This window comes from Cyrtonyx montezumae, unplaced genomic scaffold, assembly GCF_038088225.1.
Source record: "Cyrtonyx montezumae isolate F1298 unplaced genomic scaffold, pur_monq_1.0 scaffold_21, whole genome shotgun sequence".
NCBI classification, from domain to species: domain Eukaryota; kingdom Metazoa; phylum Chordata; class Aves; order Galliformes; family Odontophoridae; genus Cyrtonyx; species Cyrtonyx montezumae.
The window spans coordinates 4,143,303-4,161,225 of NW_027071948.1; the positions used below are offsets into that span (position 1 = coordinate 4,143,303).

The following is a 17,923-nucleotide window of genomic DNA, read 5'->3' on the forward strand; positions in this document are numbered from 1 at the left end:
GTGATGAGGGGCTTGTCATGCAGATCACCTGCTTCCTCTATTGAGAGCCTGCTGAAAAGTCAGTGCCCCTCACGCCCTTGGCTTTTTGCTGCTGCAGCAGCTGGCCACACAGCAGGAATGGGGGGAAGAGAGGGATGGGGACATGTGAGGGCAGCGTCCTGAGCTGGCCCTGGTGGTGCGAGACCACCCAGCTCCCTGTGTGTGCACCTCGGGGCCCTTTGCCTGCAGCTGAAGCCTTCATCTCAAACCATATCTTGCCAAGGTACACAGCAAACACCTACACACCATACCAAGTACCTGAGGAGCTGCTTTTTGGGTGGGGGTAAAACAGTGGTGGAGTAAGTGGGCAGGCTTCAGGATTTACCTGGGCTGGGATATAAATTGGCTTGGCAATAAACAGGAGAAGGATTGCATGACTCCCAGCACATCTGCAGGACAGGAACAGCAAGGAAGAACTAACGAGCAGGACCAACTAATGAGCAGGACCAACATTTCTTGAAAGCTTTATGGCATCCTTAAAGGCCTACTTGCTCCCTAATCACAACAGGTTAAGAGCCTCCTACCTCCTCCCCACGCCAAGCCCTTGGCACTCCTGCTTTCACACAGCACAGCTCATTTATTATTTTAGGGGAGGTGGCAGCATTCTTCTCCTCTATTTGGATTTAAAAGAGCGACCAGCCAGCCAGGCACCGTGACGTCCGCACAGCATGTATTTTAATCCTGGACCAAAATAATTTAGGCTGTCCTTCCTGCTGCTTCTCAGTGCACCATTCAAAGCTTCTGAAGCCAAGGAAGACAGATCAGTTTGAGGAAAAAAAAAATCCAAACAATTAGCAAAAGCACAAGTGAAAACTCCAATTTGATACCAGCCTTTCTGGGGGTAGAACAAAACTCAGGGAGGAAGAGGTTTTCCCTGTTTTCCCTCTGCGCTGCGTAACAGCCACAAACAAAGCATCTGAGATTTGCACCCGAAGTGTGAGAGACCCAAAATAAAGATCAGCAGGCTGCAATTGGAAAAGGAAACCTAAATGCAACCTAAATGCAACACAGACGCCCCTTATGATAATCAGAGAGCATCGACTTTTCAAACAACAAGTACATAAAAAAAGTGGTCTATATATACAGGAGTGAAATTCAGAGGTCAGATTCCCCATCAGAGAGAGGGGAAAAGTCAGCAGGTTGCTGAACTCCCATTGACACATGGCTCCAGCTGACAATAGCACTGCAGCCTTAGTGCTGACCAGTCATGTTTCTACGTAATGGCTCCAAAACTGTCCCTGAACACAGCTCGGTCACCTCCTGAGATCACTTCCCAAGTTTGAAAGAGCTCAGACACATCTGGAAGCACACTTCAACTAAGGACAGGAGATGCGGCACCACAAATGCAGTTGCTGGAGGAGAGGCTCAGCCAAGAGAGGAGCTGTGAAAGATATTCGTCTCCTTTGAAAACAACCCCAGACTTACTATGCCATTATTTTTCTGCTGCTTTCAACCCAGAGACAGTCAGAAGGCAGTGATATATTCAGCAAAGCCAAAAAAGCCATTGCTGCTAGGTCCCCTTGCTCTTGGGTGAGAAACTGCCCTTCCTGTAACACCAACAGTTTTCCAGCTTTTACCTCTCTCATCTCTCAGGGTAAATTTGTTTAATTAGTCACCATGCGGTACCACGCTCCCCAGTCTGCATGGAAAAAATCAGCACTTAAATGTAATCACTGCAGACCCACCTCTTCCATCAAAGGAAGAACATTTCTGGCTCAACGGTCAACATTCCATTGAGGCCTTTCCTTTTCTGCATTCTTCCACCTTTTGACATCACTTTCTGACTGTGGCCAGTGATTTAAGTGCATGAGTCACCATGCTGGTATGATCTCCATAGGTTTACACATTCCAGCTAAAGAAGACCATTAGACAACTATTTCTAACATTTCACTTTCACAAAACTACCTGGTGTTCCCCTCAGAAACCTGTGAGTACTTCTTCCAGTAAGCCTGTGTGTTCAAATTCAAGGAATAGCATTATTGATAATTGCACAGTGTTATGCAGCTTCAGTTAAGTCAACCTACAGCCCATCCATAATGTCTGTTATCAGCCAAACTTGTCATATGATCGAAGACCTTGACAAATGCTTCCTCTCTGTAAAACTCTAGTGACTTACATTAATTATTCCTTATCAAACAGTTTTTTTTCTATTACGTTCTTCAGAATTTATAGGAGACAACGACCTCTATTTAAAATTTCCTCACTTGTCATGTTAAATATTGCCTCCTTATTAGCACTTCTGAGATATCTCTAATAAATCTTGGGAAAAGAAGCAGGCCTAGCCAAATCTTTGATGCCAGCAACCGTTGCCTGTTGACTTCAAAGGACTCGTGCCTGGCAGATGACGTCTTCCCATGAAACCTGGCAGGTCATCCCTAAAAAATGGGTTGTGAGTCCTCCTCTGCACCCCCCTCCCAGACCTCCCCTTCCCACTCATTGCATATTAGTATTTGAGATCATACTTTTCCAAGATTCTTTGCACTGTGATTAATGAACTGTTGCTGCTCTCACAAAGGAATCTGAGCCCAGCCCAGCTTTGATCAAACCTTCCCCCAGGCCCTGATATTGGAATCCACCCACAAACTCATGCAGCTTTGCCACAGGGGAAACAGATCCCACAGATCTGGAGAACTGTTCAAAATATAATAAAATAAAAAAGTAGTTTAAAATCAGCAAGCAAGTTCATCCAGATTAGATTTCCATGCATAAAGTACATTCATAATTGTTTTTTTTACTAACCAAGTGTTGACCAGAGCCAGGACACTGAAAAACACTGAGGTTAATACAGACCACAGGCTCTGAAAGCAGCAGCTTTAATGCCCCATTCCTGGAGTTTGTTTAAGGCCAACTGATCTAGGGCCTGATTTAGTGGTTGGCAACCCTGCTTGCAGCACGGGGTTGGGAACTAGGTGATCTGTGAAATCTCTTCTGACCAAAGCCAGTCTATGAATTCTATGATTCTGGAGCCAGTGCAAGAGCAGCATGCTCACATAACCAGTGCAGGTGAGATATCCCCAGTAAGTCAATGGGAAACACATGCAAACCTGCAAGTCATTACTAAGCACTTCATTAGCACTGCTGCTAAAAAGGAGCAACAAACTCCAGTTCCTTTTTTCAGGGCTTTTTTTGGAGGACAATGAAATCTTTGAAGAACACCACGCCATCAGCAGAACGCCTCCCAGACCTGTCCTAGCAAGAAGCTGCACATTCTGCGCGTCGGTTGCTTCATAAATTATTCCTCAGGAATATGAAAATCTTTATGACTACTTGCTCTTGGAATTACACCACTTAAATCGTGTTTGTTTACCTCCAGAAATGTGAAGTTTGCTCCCCGGAAGAGCCGTCTCCCAGAGAGCTCTGACCCAGCGACAAAACCACAAGGATTGAATTTTTGTCATGCCTGGCACAGCTCAGTGTTATTGCAGTGCAAATAACAAGCTTTATTTAAATATCTTTCCCTGAATGGGAACTCTTCCTCTGTTCCATAAACTCGTAAACTTGGAAGCAAGGCAAAAATGCAGCCGTAATTTAGGCAGTGTTGTCAACCAAATTGCTGACTTCTATCAGCAAATCACACCCACAGGAAAGGAGCTTGCTTCAGTACCCCTCGGGTGCAGCCCTTTGTGCTTTGTTTTCAGGCATACCACACTCAGCCTCCTCCATGTTGCTGCTCACAAGCTAAGAGATGAAGTGCTGCATAAGGCAGCCAGTGCACAGCACCACGTGCAGCAGGTGACACACTGCAAACACTTCCTTACAGCTTCCTGTGCTCTATCAGAGCTCTGCTGGGCAGTTACTTACTGTGTGAGAAGCGTTGCGTGATGGGGGTTCCTGGGTAAGGGTAAGTGCGGCTCTCCCACTGAATGTTTCCTTCTTGCACTGCTTTGATAAAGCCATGATAACACTGATGGGCCACACCTAAAGAAAGACAAGATGTCAGCAGAATTTGGGGCACGTTAGGAACAAAATGTGTCTGCATAGTTGCACAAGCACATCCAAATACACATACTGCAGTTCTACCAAGAAGTGCATGACAGCTTTTGTAGGAAGCACTGAGACTGGAGAAGCAGAAATAAATGACGAATAATCACATGTTGATGCATAGCAGCATGACAGCAATCATTAAAGAATCCCTGCATTTAGATTTTAACTATGCTGATAGAAATTCAGAGGTTTCAAGAGAAAAAGCAGCTGCAGAAATTAGCAATCACTGAACTTACTACATCTCCCCCATCTGACTTACCCTGCATCTCTTCCAATGTTTAACTGTCTAGCAGAGTCACAGCACTGAACTAGCTTCCCCTATAAACCTATTACCTTTCTGACACCTTTTGTCTCACCCAGCTGCAATGCAAGGTTGCTGTCCCCAATCACACCCAAACTGATGCTTCTGCCTGCAGAGCATCTGCCCCTTCCCTTAATGGACCTTTGAGGACAAAGAACGTGCAATAGTGAGCTGTTAGGAGAATGCATGCAGCTACCAGACAAGAATCTATAAATAAATGAAAGATGAGATATCAGTGATAAAAGGCAGTGTGTCTTTGTTGAACATGTTTCTTCTTAGCTTTCCAGGGTACGGATCTGACTACTGGAAATGGCTCCAGCCCCTGTGCAGAGCAAGCCAACCCACTAGCCACAGTTCATTCTGTGTCTGTGCTCGTGCTGAGAAGAGTCAGAGTCTGGCTGCTGTGGGAAGAAAGTGTCCTGCTGATTTACAACGGCAGCAGCTCAGCTGATGCTCTGTGGCCACAGCATCTGCTCACCACTCAGCCACATCCCTGTTGCCTCAAAGTGCTCTGAGCAGGTACGTGTGGAGAGGATGCATGTGCAGCAAAATGCTGGTTTTGAGGGTGCCAGCAGAGGCTTTCAGTGACTGCATGCAGATCTGAGCTGCTCTGAGCCTTGCTGTGCCCTGGTGTCACAGGGGCTGCACCAGTCCTTGCTGGTGGCTGGGCTCAGGCAACAAATCCACTTGAGGCACCGGAACCTGCTGGGATTTTTCCCAGGAGTTTGCTTACTGCATGCCCTGTGCCAGGAACACCCCCAGCGAGAAATCACACTCCGGGATACACAGCAGGAAGTTTTAAAAAATGAGGCCCTGGGTCCTCCAGCAGCCGGTCCCCAAGAGACATGTGGGAAACCTAACTTGAACCATAGGGTTCAAAGCAGATGCATCCTGACAAACAGGAAAAATTAACCAGAAGAGAACAGATCGGGCATTTACCTCAAGTGACCTCTCTGCTTTGCAGGGCACAGGTTAGCAATATGCACTGTAAAAATGCTGCAGCTGCCCAGCACCACCCAACAGGCTCCAGATGGACGGCTGTGCAATGCCACGGGCTGCTCTTCCCTCCCTACACTTCAGGGATGTTTCCCACAGCCTCTTTTGGGGTGACTCACCGGGTGCTGGCTCATTCCAGCTGCATCCTTTGCACCTCTTAAGGCTGCTTCAGGAACAAGGATGTGTGAGAAAGCAGCAGCACAAGGCCACGGACACTTGAAAACTTTTCAGCAAAAGGGTGCAGATTGCTGAGCCAGCAGTAAGAGAGCACTGCGCATTCACCGACCCAAAACGGTGCCAAAGTAATGGTGCAATGTTTACTTGTGAAGTAGCTGTGCATTTGTTCAAGCCTGTCAAACACCAGGCAAAGCAGAATCCTTGGAATCTCAGCAACGCCTCACATGTGCAACAGGACCACAAATGAGACATCGCCCCACACACCTGCCCAGCAGCATGCAGAGCCAGGGGCACAATGCAGACATTTCTCATTTGACACCTGCTCTGCATTTTCCAGAAGAAACAAGCTGCCCAAGTGCAGCATCCTGCCCCATTTCCCACAGATCTGACCATGGCTTTTCTCTCAAACTGCCTGTTTTTATGAAGCTTGCTATCAAAACTCGCATGCCCAACAGTCTAATGCAGCAGAAATCTGCCAGCGAGTTCAGAACACTGGAAGAGAAGAGGTAGAGCCTGCACAAGGATCCAAATAAAACTATTTGTCGTATCACATCTATATAGCATTAAAATATCCCCATAAGGCTTCAGAACTAGTGCTGCACAAAAGCACAGCAAAGTATTTGTATCTCAGGGTTACCCCTTCAGGAAATCTGAATATGTAGATCTATATTAATGTAGATGCAGTTTATACTTTGCTACTTATCTTCAGAAGAGCTGTAAGAACCAGACACTGTTTTGTTCCCAGCCAAAAACATAGACTTTGGGAATGTAAATACTTAGCAAGCTGCAGACAGAGAGCACAACCACAGCCACATCAGACATGGGATGCTGGGAATAGAGGATTGCCATGCATGTGCCAGGGAAGAAAGCTGAATACAGGGTCAGTGTTAGCAGCGTACAGCTAGTGTTCAAAAGCAGCAATAAGAGAGCAGCTTAGTTGTAGGGGGGTTTAGTGTTTTTGCTACTTCAAAAGAGCACATCCAGCTCTGTTCTGCAGCACCAGAGCTACTAGCAATGCTTCATCAGAGCAAGGAAACCAACAGTGTCAGCTGCTTTCAGATATTTTACTGTAATAAACCTTCTGAGTTAAAGTGGAAAACAACAGGTGAGTCTAAAGCAAAATAAAGCAGCTGGAATTCAAGTCCATGTTCCCACAGTCACAATAAATGCATTCTCACTACAGCTGTTTGTACCTTTGATTAGTCGATACCACTGTTTGCAGACAAGGGCAGCAGTTTTGTGCTCCTGATAGGGGGAAAGGAAGGACAAGATATACTCCAAAACCTCCTCGGGGAGCTCCAACATGGATCTGTTATGCCTGTGCTCCACCACCTCCAGCTCAGCACGTGGCTCCTCATCTTGCTCCATTGTCCCTTCGACCACAGCTTCTTCTGGATCCACGGCCATGAAACTGTCATCTTCACTGTCTGAGGAGCTGGCCATGGCATTCCACTTCACAGCTTCAAGTGGGGAAAAAAGACGACACTGAGGTCACCAAAAGAAACTCAGCAGCATCAGAAATATAAACTGTGCAACATGTGCAAACTCTGCACGTTGCTCAGAAAGGTCTACACAAAGCTCCGTACCAGTAAGCTCCAAACCAAGGACGTGGTTTTTGCAGAGCTCTGAAGCAGGCTGCACACTGCTCCACAGTGAGCTCACAATCAAACCTCCTCTGTGCGTGGACAAAAGGCTCAAAACAAATGCCCCAACACCACCATCGTCAAAGCAAGAAGGCTTGCCTCTGCTGGGGCAGCAAGCACATCCCAGAATCATTAAGATTGGAAAAAACCACTAAGATCATCTACTCCAACCATAGCCACTGCAATCCAATCGTGTCATGGCCATTAAGCAGGACTGACTGCTGATGACAGGCTGGAATATTATATCCCCAGCCATTTAGGACACATAACATTACTGGGTAACGACGACAAATATGTAATGAAGGAAAGTCATTTTAAGAAGCAGCCACATTCAGTTTGGCTCATCAAATGGTTTATAGGCTGTGGTCACCAAACCCATTCCAGGTGCTGCAAAGCAAAGCCCCAGACCTTATTTTCTAGGAAATAACCCCACATTTCAGGAATGATATGGGTTTTGCCTTCCAACTCGCTGTGACAACTAATTCACCACCAGAAAAATAAGATAGGCAGCATTACTCCACTTCTGTCAGCTTCCCTGATGGAGCAGCTTCAGAAAATCCAGAGGGGCTGTCAGACTTTCAGCTGAAACCAAGTTAAAATTAAACTTCCAGTTATTGTGCTAGTAGATGCTCTGCAAGTTTTCCAGCATCAGAAATCCTTCTTAGGTTCAACGCTATGACAAAGAGAGCCTGAAACCAAAACACTTCGACAAAAGCGCTGCTGCCATCAGCACACTGCATTATGCAGCAGATAATTTACAAATTCCCAAAGATTAAGGGAAAAAAAAGCAGAGCTGCACTAAAAACAAACAAACAAAAAAAAAATCAACAAAAAACAGTGGGGTTGGGTCTTTTCCAAGCAAGAGCATCCACAGCTAGCAAGCACAGGCACTCATCTCCAGCTTTATGCAGTGCTGCAGGAAAGCAAAGGCTCCCAGCTCCACAGCCCTGCACGTCAGTGTCATGCCCGAGCAGGGGGAAGCAGAAGCATTACAGCTGGAAAACCAGAGAAGCAAAGTGTGTTACATGCTGGAAAAGCAAACGTGCACATCCAGACTTGGTACAATGGGACACCTGGGGGTGACAAAGCTGAACATAAGTTTTGGCTCCGTAGTTCACACAATAAAACTGTTGTTGTAAAGGTTCAGAAGCAAAGGTTATGGTGATGTGCATTTCCCAGCAGCTTTTACTTATTACTTAAATAATGTGCAAAACCTGCTGGAAGATGTCAGCTGAGAAGTGCAAGAACAAATGCCCTCCTTTTTTGATAACTGGGTTATGTACAGTTGGGGAAAGAAAGTAAAATTTCTTTCCCCAACTGTACATAACCCAGTTATCAAATCCCCAATTTAATCCTCTGGAGCTCCAGCACACAGAATAATCACAGGCACAGATCTTACTGCAAGATCTAGAGGAAGACAAACTGAATGCAAGCAGCCCAGGGTGTAGGAAAGCACTTGCTTTGTCAATGCAAGAGCTGCAGGAAGCCCTGCTGGTGTTCTCCTGTGATCTGCAGGTGTCTATGCATCCTTGCAGGTGCAGAAGTCCCAGGGAGCCTTGCCTGGTCTCCCACGCTCGCAGGAGGCAGACAGGTCCTGTGTCTGACTGTGCTGCTTGGCTGCGAAAGCCTTCCCTAAGGAAAAAAAGGTAAGGAAACAAACCTGGACCTGCAGAGATGGTTTTTATCCTTCCCGGGATGTCAGATGTGCCAGCATCGATACCAGCGGTCTCACAGGAGTGAGGTTACAGCAAGCAGCACCCACAGGCAGAGTGCACGACACCACGATTAAAATCAGCCCAAGTTTGCTTCCCAGCACTGCTTCCTGCTGGGCACATCTCTCCCAGACATCTTCTTTGTAATGCTCATTAAATACACACATGCAATCCCAACGTTCCTGCTGCAAAATTACAGGAAGCAGGCTGAAGAGGAAGCTGGCAGGGCATCGGGATGGCAGCCTGTGCTCTGGAGAGCAAGGAAATTCCTCTGCCTTCCCTTAACAGAAATGAAAGTGACGGCAGAGCATTCAGGACTTCATTACAGCTTTACCAGACCACTTAATAATATTATACTCAAATGCATCCACTTAGCTAGATCCTCATTTCCTGAGCGTAACAAATAACTGTCCTCCAAGTTCACACCCACAATTTGCTATTTTTTGTAAGGAGAACAAGATTAGTAATGAATTTTGGCTCCCAACAGACAAGTGGAAGGGCTATTTGGGCACCAAGCTTAACCTGCCACAGATGCAGACCTTGTTCATAGGGCATGAGACAAGGGAGCTGGGAACCTCCCCAGACTGCAACACTCACCTTCCACAGTGATGGCAAAAGCCTGCCCCAATGCCTTAAAGCAAAAAGGCCACAAAACTCCAGTACCTCACCAGCTCCTACTGGAGAAAATCTCATGTCAGTAGCAGTGCTAGCTGTCCCAAGGGCAAAGAAGCAGCACTCCGGATGCTCTCTGCTCATGCTGGGCTGCAGACTAGAATTAATAACTGAGCAACACCAGCACACAAAAAAGCTGCAGTGAAGTGATTTGTACAGCTGTGCCTCATCAAAAAGCACGTGCAATTTGATTCACTTGCCAGTGAATCATCCTGCAGCCCTGGTCCTCTTTGACTGATCACTACAAAGCGCCCCGAAGCATCACCATGTGCTTTGCACCTTACAGCCTCCCAGCTCAGGGGAGAGCCCGTACGTTGCAGGAGCATCCCAGAGCGTTTAAAAGTCAGCCTAAAGCCTCACCAAATGATCTCAACTGCTTAAAATAATGTGTACAGAAACACTCAAAGAGCGATCGAAGCCAAGCTCCGCCAGCACCGATCCCATCTGTCCGACTGATCCTAAGAGCTGCTACCCTGCCAGTTGGCACAACATTTTATAACTCTTTTCCTCCCCTCTGAGCACTTCAATACCCCTTCCCTCCCCTCCTGAATCTACTTAAGAACCTGCTATTTATTCTGTTAAAAGAATTAGCTGCTGCAGCAGGACAGACAGAGAAGAAACGTGAAACGCAGACGAGAAAGCTGCCAAGGGAAAACGCTCCCCAAAACCTGGTTGCAGAAGGCAGCAAGAACTCTGCTCATGCAAAACCCCTCCTGACACACCGAGGTTTCCCTACCTGCAGGCATCACTCCTGGTCCCACAGACCCCAGCTCACAGGCGTGGGTTGCATTGCATCCTGAGATCCCTCCTCCACTGCTCAGCTGTCAAAGAAGTGCCTGAACCCGCAGAGCTTCTGATGCTTTCTTTATAAAAAGTCAACGGATTTTACGAAAAGAAAATCCTCCAAAGGGAAAGTTCTTGACTGCAAATAAGCTCCTGAATGAAAATAAGCAGCCATGCAGTAGTACTGAGTCACGGCGCATTACTCAGAAGGGAATGCTCATTTTCACATGCCACAAAGAACTCGCTATCCAAACATAATTGTACCAGCTACGTTCTGGCTTGGGAAATAAAGAAAGGTGTGTTAAATAGCCCAGCCCTGGCTGCCTGCTTTGGCTGGAAGGAGAAAGGGACTCTGCAGAAGATTTAATTGTGCTTGGCAAGCAGTAGCTACGGGGTTAATTTAGGGGTGGAAGACAGCAACTGCCTCCAACCTGCTACAGACACTTCCTCATACTTTGCAAGTGCCTGTTCTGCTTGTCACCAGCCTCATCAGCACGGCAGAGCTGAGTGAGGACACATTTAGAGCATTTGGGGCTTATTTGCTTAGCCAGTTCAAAACAAGGCTCTGGAGCAGCCAGTCCAACCAGAGCTTGGATGGCAGCTTCCCTCCCTTCTGCTAACACCACTCACCCTACAGCAGCCAGCAGCCCTGCTTCAAATGATTAACAGTATCAGCACTGTTAGTTGCCCATGATTTGGGGTAGGGATATCATATTTTTCTGTTAGCACTGAGCGTTAAATAACGCACTGCTCCAAGCCCTCAGACACTTGCACCAGCGAGAGCTGACTTGCTTGAAAATCAACTGCCAGACAAGTTCAGCAAGCAGGAGAAAACAAAAGCAGATTTTAGGCAAAAAAACAAAGCCTCTGGGAAACAGAGCAATGAGCAATATCCTGTCTGCACTGCCCCATGAGTATCTGACCTAACATGGCAGTGCTGGAAGGATGAATGAGTGAGACCTTACAGACACCTGCACCGAGCTTGGGGCACCAGCCCTGCAGAACAGGCAGTTCCCAGTTCTTTGAAGTGCTGCCTTTCTTTCCCCTTCAGATGCTTTTTGCCAGGAAACTGTCTTTTCCTCCATATCAGACTCCAGCTCTGATGAGAAAGGTTTCCTAAATTCCATCTGCAAGATGCAAAACTCCAACCTCCCCTCTCAGCCACCTCTGTGCTGCACGCCCTGCCTGGCGAACCAGTGCTGTTGTGAGGGCTCTGGAGACAAGCCTGCAAGCAAATCCAGCTTTACACTGCCTAAGCTATCTTCCTACAGAACGAAAGCACTGAAAAGTGATGAAGAAAACCTGAGGTTCGTTCTGGATTTTAACCTAAGCAGCACATGTTGTGTACACTTCTCTCTCAGTGCATGGCTCAGAAGAATCAAAGTCAGCAGGGTGTTCAATAGCAGCAAGCTTCAAGTGCACGTAGTAAAACGTGTCACTAGAATCTGCTAATGAGATGAACAGGAGGAAACCAGAAGCATCAGAACTGGCTTAAAAGCTTAATAAAATATTCATCAACTGAGAATCAGACCAAAAGGCAAAAGCACCAGGACCAGACATCACTGCAGAAAGCCACTAATTAAGTGAGGAACTCAAATACCCCATCTTCAAAAAGCCAAAAGCATCCATAGCAAAGGTGACTGAAGGTTGTCTCTTGCTGGTGTCATTAACCTGAAACTAGCTCAAGTTGTGGAAAACCTGGTTGGAGAAGCACAGAAGCAGCTGCTGGAACTCATGCACGTGCTGTTGGCCAACAAACCCCAGATTTAACCATGCTGGGCATTAAACACAGTTAGCTTCTGGTTAAATGGCAATCCAGCCATCTATATCCCACTCTCTGATTCAAAATGCAGGCCCCCCACCAAAATCACCCTGAACTTGGACTTGCAAAGACGTGTTATGCTCATGCACTCCCTCTGCTGGCTCCCTGCAAGCCACTAATTGCATTAATTCTCACCTGAGGATTTTCTAGTAATAAAATGAATTCCAAAATGAAGGCAAACTGGCTTGCTAGAAAATAAGAATGATCCTAAAGCAAGCAAACAACAGGCTCTGAGACTTGAAAGTGCATCCTAAGGTCATACAGGAAAACATGCCATATCACATACTGTCTGAGGATTTATCTGCCCAGACAAAACCAGTCAACACGGACACGATGTTCAAGTCTGATCCAAAAGTGTCTGCAATGATTCCTCAGCAAAAAATTCTTGCTTGATAATGTCAATAAATGGATAGTGGGAAGAACTGCCATTTCCCTCCTTTCTTAAGATAGTTCAAGAGCTCACAGGCAATGCTTGTAGCTGCTGTTTAATTAATTATTTAGAAGACAGCCTGAAAAACAGCACAGCACTGCCTACCTTCTCCTGACGTCCCTTAAAGCTACCAAGCCACTAAAATTGGTCAGCCTGTACAGGGATTGCAGACAAACAAACAACTGTGCCATTAGGAAAACACACCCAAAGACCAGCTACCTTCTGAATGCATGAAATATAAGTCTGAAAACACAATAGAAGCATCACTTCTGTATTTCAAGACATCTCAGTGCCCATTTCAACATCCAAAGAGCCCAAAAAACCTTCACAGAATGACATGACCACACAAATGCTTGGGGCAAGGTTTGCTGCAGGGCAACCCATTGAACAAACACTCACATGCCAACCTCTGGTGCCCTCCGTGTGCTCTTTGTCTGAGGAATGGAAGGATTTCCCGTTTGCACAGAGCAAATTTACCCTGCAGCCTAATTGTACAAAGCACAGTGCTCCTCTGCTCACTACAAAATCAAGTAACGAGCAGCCCCAGGATGTCTCCTCCAAAGCAAAGATGAGCTCAGCAGTACTGACTTTCAAGCCAATAAAATGATGCTCTGGAAAAAGCCACATATTAGTGCAGGCTCAGTGGCCAAGGTTTAATTCAAATCAATATCCGCAGCTTTCAGCTGTGCTGCTAACTGCACAGGAGCGTGCTGATGCAATGTTGTCATCACTGCTAGCACTCAGGGGCTGAGGGCATCCAGCAGCACTGAGCAATGCTCTCGCCTCCTGCAGCTCCCAAGATGAGCTGCCCTCCCATGCCACGCAGTGCTGTGGGATTCAGCAGATCAAGTCTGTTTGCCAAGGCTTAGAAATACCACACTTAAGATACTAGGAAAGAAGAAATAAAAGCCTAACACACGTTAGCAACCTAAAATGCGAGGAACTTGAGCTAATTTCAACTCACCCTGACCCCCTGCTGCAGACCTCCAACCCCAAACAGGGCCTGGCTCCCCTCAGCCCACATCGGCAGAATGGACCACTGCTGCTCCTAGAGGCTTTTGTCCCCCTGTTGCAACAGGGAAAAAACAGGCAGCCCGAAGACAAATGCAGGAAGGGTACGCATTCAAAGCGACAGATTAAAGGTGGCTGCTCGATGGACACCCGAGGAACTGGACTCAGTAATTTTAGCTCCACCATGGGAAGAGATGCAGCCTGTTGGAGCCACAAATCACGGGCAAGAGGGGAAAAATGAAGGCTTTCAGTTTAATTTGTGGATATTTCAGAAGGTGTTGAGCTAGCAAAGATAAATATTGTTAAAATTGCCATAGAAATGGGGAAGTGAACACACTATGCAGCACAACCCAAAGTGAATTAATCGTGGCTCTATGAGAACATGTGCAGCTCCCAAAATAGCAAGCTCCTGAAGGCAACAACCGCGTTTTTACATCTTGCACAATCCCAAGTTTCCAGCCGCAGTTTTCAACACATCTGTGTCACCCTGCTCCACTTTTATCTAAGGCATAAGCAAGTTTGAAAGGGATTTGGACTTGAATTTTGAAGCACATTAGAAAGCAGGAGGTATCTCAATTGCACACAGTCCCCACGTCAGGAACACAACCAGAGCACCACCCACCAAGCACATCTCCACAGCCAGAGCCCTCTTCTCAAAGGCTTTTATCAGGGTTTGGACCAAACCTCCTGTCCTGGATGCCTCCAACAAGCTGCTGTAGCTATTTTCACCCCACACTGTGATTCGGAAGAGCTTTTGGTTTATCCATGCTCAACCTTATAAATGTGTAAGGCAAAGCCTGTTGTACAATAAAGCCTGCCATGACTAAATACACAGGGAAAAGAACTTCCCTCGGATGCACAGCTCTGTTTATACAGAAAGTGGGAACCCTTTTCCAGACATGCTCAGTCACATCCTGTGGAAACAGCTCAAGTTGGCAGGAGGAGAGCAGGCTGAGCTGCAGCTCCACGGCCCTTGGAAACCCTGAAAATGTGCATTTAAAAATCAATCATGTGCTGGGAAAGCACAGGGAACTGAGCATCCCTGTCTCCACATGAAGCATTCCTGGGTTTCTCCAGCAGGCAAATGGAGAAAATTCAAGCCCCAGTGACTACAGGCTCAAGTGAGCTCTGTTTTCAAGCACTATGTGCTTCTGTGGATGAGAATGAAGCAACATACATGAAGAAGTGCAATAACACAAACCCTCAAGTGCTCTGAGGAGAATTTAACCTGCCACTGTGGAAAGATCACATTGGGTGGAGCCACCCATCAGATAACTATCAGGTGACACAAGAAGAAAAACACACAGACATCTTCACTATGCGAAGTCACCCAGGATTTGTTGAAGCTACCTGCACTGGAGAAGCCCACGGAGATTTCCCCAGGGAACCCTGAGGGACACAGCCTAAGGGAAAGCAGCAGCATTCTCCCCCTGCTCCAGCACAAGTATAAAGAAAAGGAAGGAGAAATGAGCACTAAGAAAGAAGGAAGCAGGGAAATAGCTGGAATGTTGGGAGAGACTCACTGCTAACACTCAGCTCAGTTTTAGTTCTCCAGAAGGGCAAGTTTCCTGAGCCCAGGCTAGAAGTGCTGTAGTGTGCTGTGTACCAATGGGGCAGTTTGTGAGGACACTGCAGCATCATCAGCAGTTTAGAGCTTCACAAGGCCACCTGCAGTGCAATGTATTGATCCAGGCTCCAGGATGTGAGTGATGACAGGAGGTGGCTGCTCTGTCATTACACTCAGGTTCCAAACTTAGGTCAGTGGCATCTCAGATGAGACATGTTTTAAGCAGATTCACAACCCTTTAGTAAAGGGGAAGACTTCCACCAAGATCAAAGCTATCTGTCCACAGTTACAACAACTCTTCTGCCAGAGCTCTTCCAGCTGTAGCGTAAGCCAGCCTCACTAACAATAATTACAGCCATTTGAATACAAATGACATCCCCAGCACTCAGTGGGTTACCTCACAAACACAAAACAGCCCCACTATGGCCATTCTACAGATGCATTTCAGTTGATCAAGGCTCCTCTGACTTCTCCTTTGTTCTCAAAGTTCTGCTCATGCTGAGGCTCTGCTCCTGCTCACAGCTTCCAGAAACGCAAAGCCTGAGCTCCAAAGCCTGGAGCAGGGCCTTTCCCTCGCAGGGACACAGCTCCATGGGGCTGCGGTGACCAAGAAGAGCCGTTCCCAAATCACGGGCAGGACATCAGCAGCAAGACAATGGGGAGTGATGCTGAGCTGAGGGATGCACAGCCCGGCACAGGGCTGCCTCCACAGGACTACGAAGCGACGAAGCGACGTGTGAGCTGCTCAGCACGGGAATCTGCAGTTATTTCAGCTGAGGCTCACCTTCGTGTTGGCACCAACAAACCTCAGTGCCCCTCGGGGGATAAGGAACAGCACAGCTCGGCATCACCCCACTGCCGCTTTAGGAGGGGGGAGAAACCCTTGTTCTGACCACCCCAGAGGAGGCCCCCAACGACGATGGGCTGAGGACGGAGACCCGCACGGCAACAACACCCTGGGAGGGAGGAGCTCTGCCCTAAATACCCTCCCGTAAATAAAGGGACGTGGACGGGGTTGGGGCTTAGCCCCACACGGGACCCCCACGGAGGGCCTCAGCCCCATGCAGGGCCCTCACGAAGGGGCTCAGCTCCACACGGGTCCCTCATGCTCGGCCATCACCCCCCGCAGGGCCCGGCCCGGCCCGGCACAGCACGGCCCGCCCCGAGGGGCCGCTCCCTGGAGAGCGGTCGCTCCCGCCCAGCCATCGCTGCTCACCTGCCGGGCCTGGCCGGGCCGAGCCGGGCCGGGCCGAGCCCTCACGGCAGCCGGTGCCGGGGCCGCCGCGTCTCCCGGGTGACGGCTCCCACCGGCGCCGCCATCTTCCGTCAGCGCCGCGGCAGCCGCCGCTCCGGCCGCGGCAGAGAGAACACTGCGCATGCGTCAACCGGCCCTGCCTCACGTGATGATGGAGTAGGGAGGAGCAAATAGTCACGTGGGGGAAAGCGCCATGTTGGGAAGGTCAAGCCGAACGGCCGTGAACGCGGTGTGAGGTGCCATGTTGAATGCATTCCAAGGGAGCACGTGGGCCGTCCCGCCGCCATGTTGGGAGGGGAAGGAGGGCGAGGGTGCCATGTTGGGACGGGAGGGCAGTGCCTGGCTACGGGGGCGCGGTGTGGTGGCCCAGCAGAGCAGCAGCTGTTAGAGAACGCAGCTTCTGTTTCCCTTTGGAAAAGGCCAGAGGATGGGTAAGAACAGCCTGGTAATGCACTCCTCCCTTCCATCTGCACTCAGCTCTTTGTCTCCTGCGTGACCCATAGGCATGTCCCCACCCAGGCTTTCCGGCCTCATCCAAAAGAGCAAAGATTTAAGGGTGTGGACACCAACGAGAGCTGATGCAGGGCCACGTGCACAGCTCACAGACACGGTGTCTACCTGGTGTGTTGAAGAAGTTTCCAGGACTAAGAAAGGAAAGCTGCTCTAAAATGCTAATGCTTTGCTATTTTAGGGTGCTGGAAGAGGCACTGAAATGCAGTGCGTGGATCTATACTCTGCAGAGCTGATCCCTGTACGTTTGTCTCCAGAGCCAGGAGTGGTGTGTGAGTGCGTGAAGAGTGGGACAAATAGCTCAGCTTCATAAGGGAGAAGCCTTGTTAATTTGGGTTGGATATCAGGAAAAAAATATTCTCAGAAGGAGTAGTGATGCATTGGAACAGGCTGCCCAGGGAGGTGTTGGAGTCACCTTACAGCAACATGGAGATGCAGCACTGAAGGGCATGGTAGGGATGGCTTGATGGTTGGACTTGGTTTTCTTAGAGGTTTTTTCTAAGCTTAATGATTCTGTGATTTCACTGGGAGTCTTTAGCGAGAACTGAAGGTTTTGAGTTGAAGCTATCCCTCCTGCTGCTCAGAACAATGCAAGCACAGAGGTTTGAGATGTAAAGCGAGATAACTAAGGATGACAGAACAACACACAGAAATCCTCCAATGAGTTTCTCTATTTTCAGCACCCAGTTGAACTCCAGTCTTAGCTGGACCTCGGCTAGAGCTTTGCCAGGCTGTGGTGAGAGCAACCCCATCACCTCTGCTGGACTTACTGAAGACGTTGCGGAGAGAGGTAAATCTTGCTAAACCTTGGGCTCCTGCTCCGCCCAGAGGGTGACGCGCGTGTGTTATCCGCGTCCTTTTCCCTGCCGCCGGTCCTCCAGCCCGCCAGGGGACGCCAGCGCGCCGCCTTCCCCGCCGCATGCCCTCCCCGCCGCACGTGGCTTCCCGCAGCTGGCCACCACGCATGCGCGGCGCCTCGCCGTGCCCGGGACCCTCCCGCTCCCTCTTAGCGCGCAGGCGC

The 17,923-nt window shown here is 48.4% G+C and overlaps 1 protein-coding gene across 2 annotated transcripts in view; it reads right to left on the reverse strand.

The window, feature by feature from the left end:
* Window positions 1-10,281, reverse strand: part of FBXO42 (F-box protein 42) — a 30,780-nt gene extending 20,499 nt beyond the window's left edge. Inside the window, exons 1-3 of one of the 2 annotated variants that reach the window (XM_065738107.1) lie at window positions 10,261-10,281; window positions 6,691-6,957; window positions 3,841-3,957 (exon numbers count right to left, since the gene is read on the reverse strand). In XM_065738107.1, coding sequence (XP_065594179.1) covers window positions 3,841-3,957; window positions 6,691-6,957; window positions 10,261-10,270 — 394 coding nt within the window. In that variant the 5' untranslated portion in view covers window positions 10,271-10,281. Of the gene's footprint in view, window positions 1-3,840; window positions 3,958-6,690; window positions 6,958-8,800; window positions 8,822-10,260 lie in introns of those variants that run through there. The other variant, XM_065738108.1, reaches the window with a different exon arrangement.
* Window positions 10,282-17,923: the final 7,642 nt, after the last annotated feature.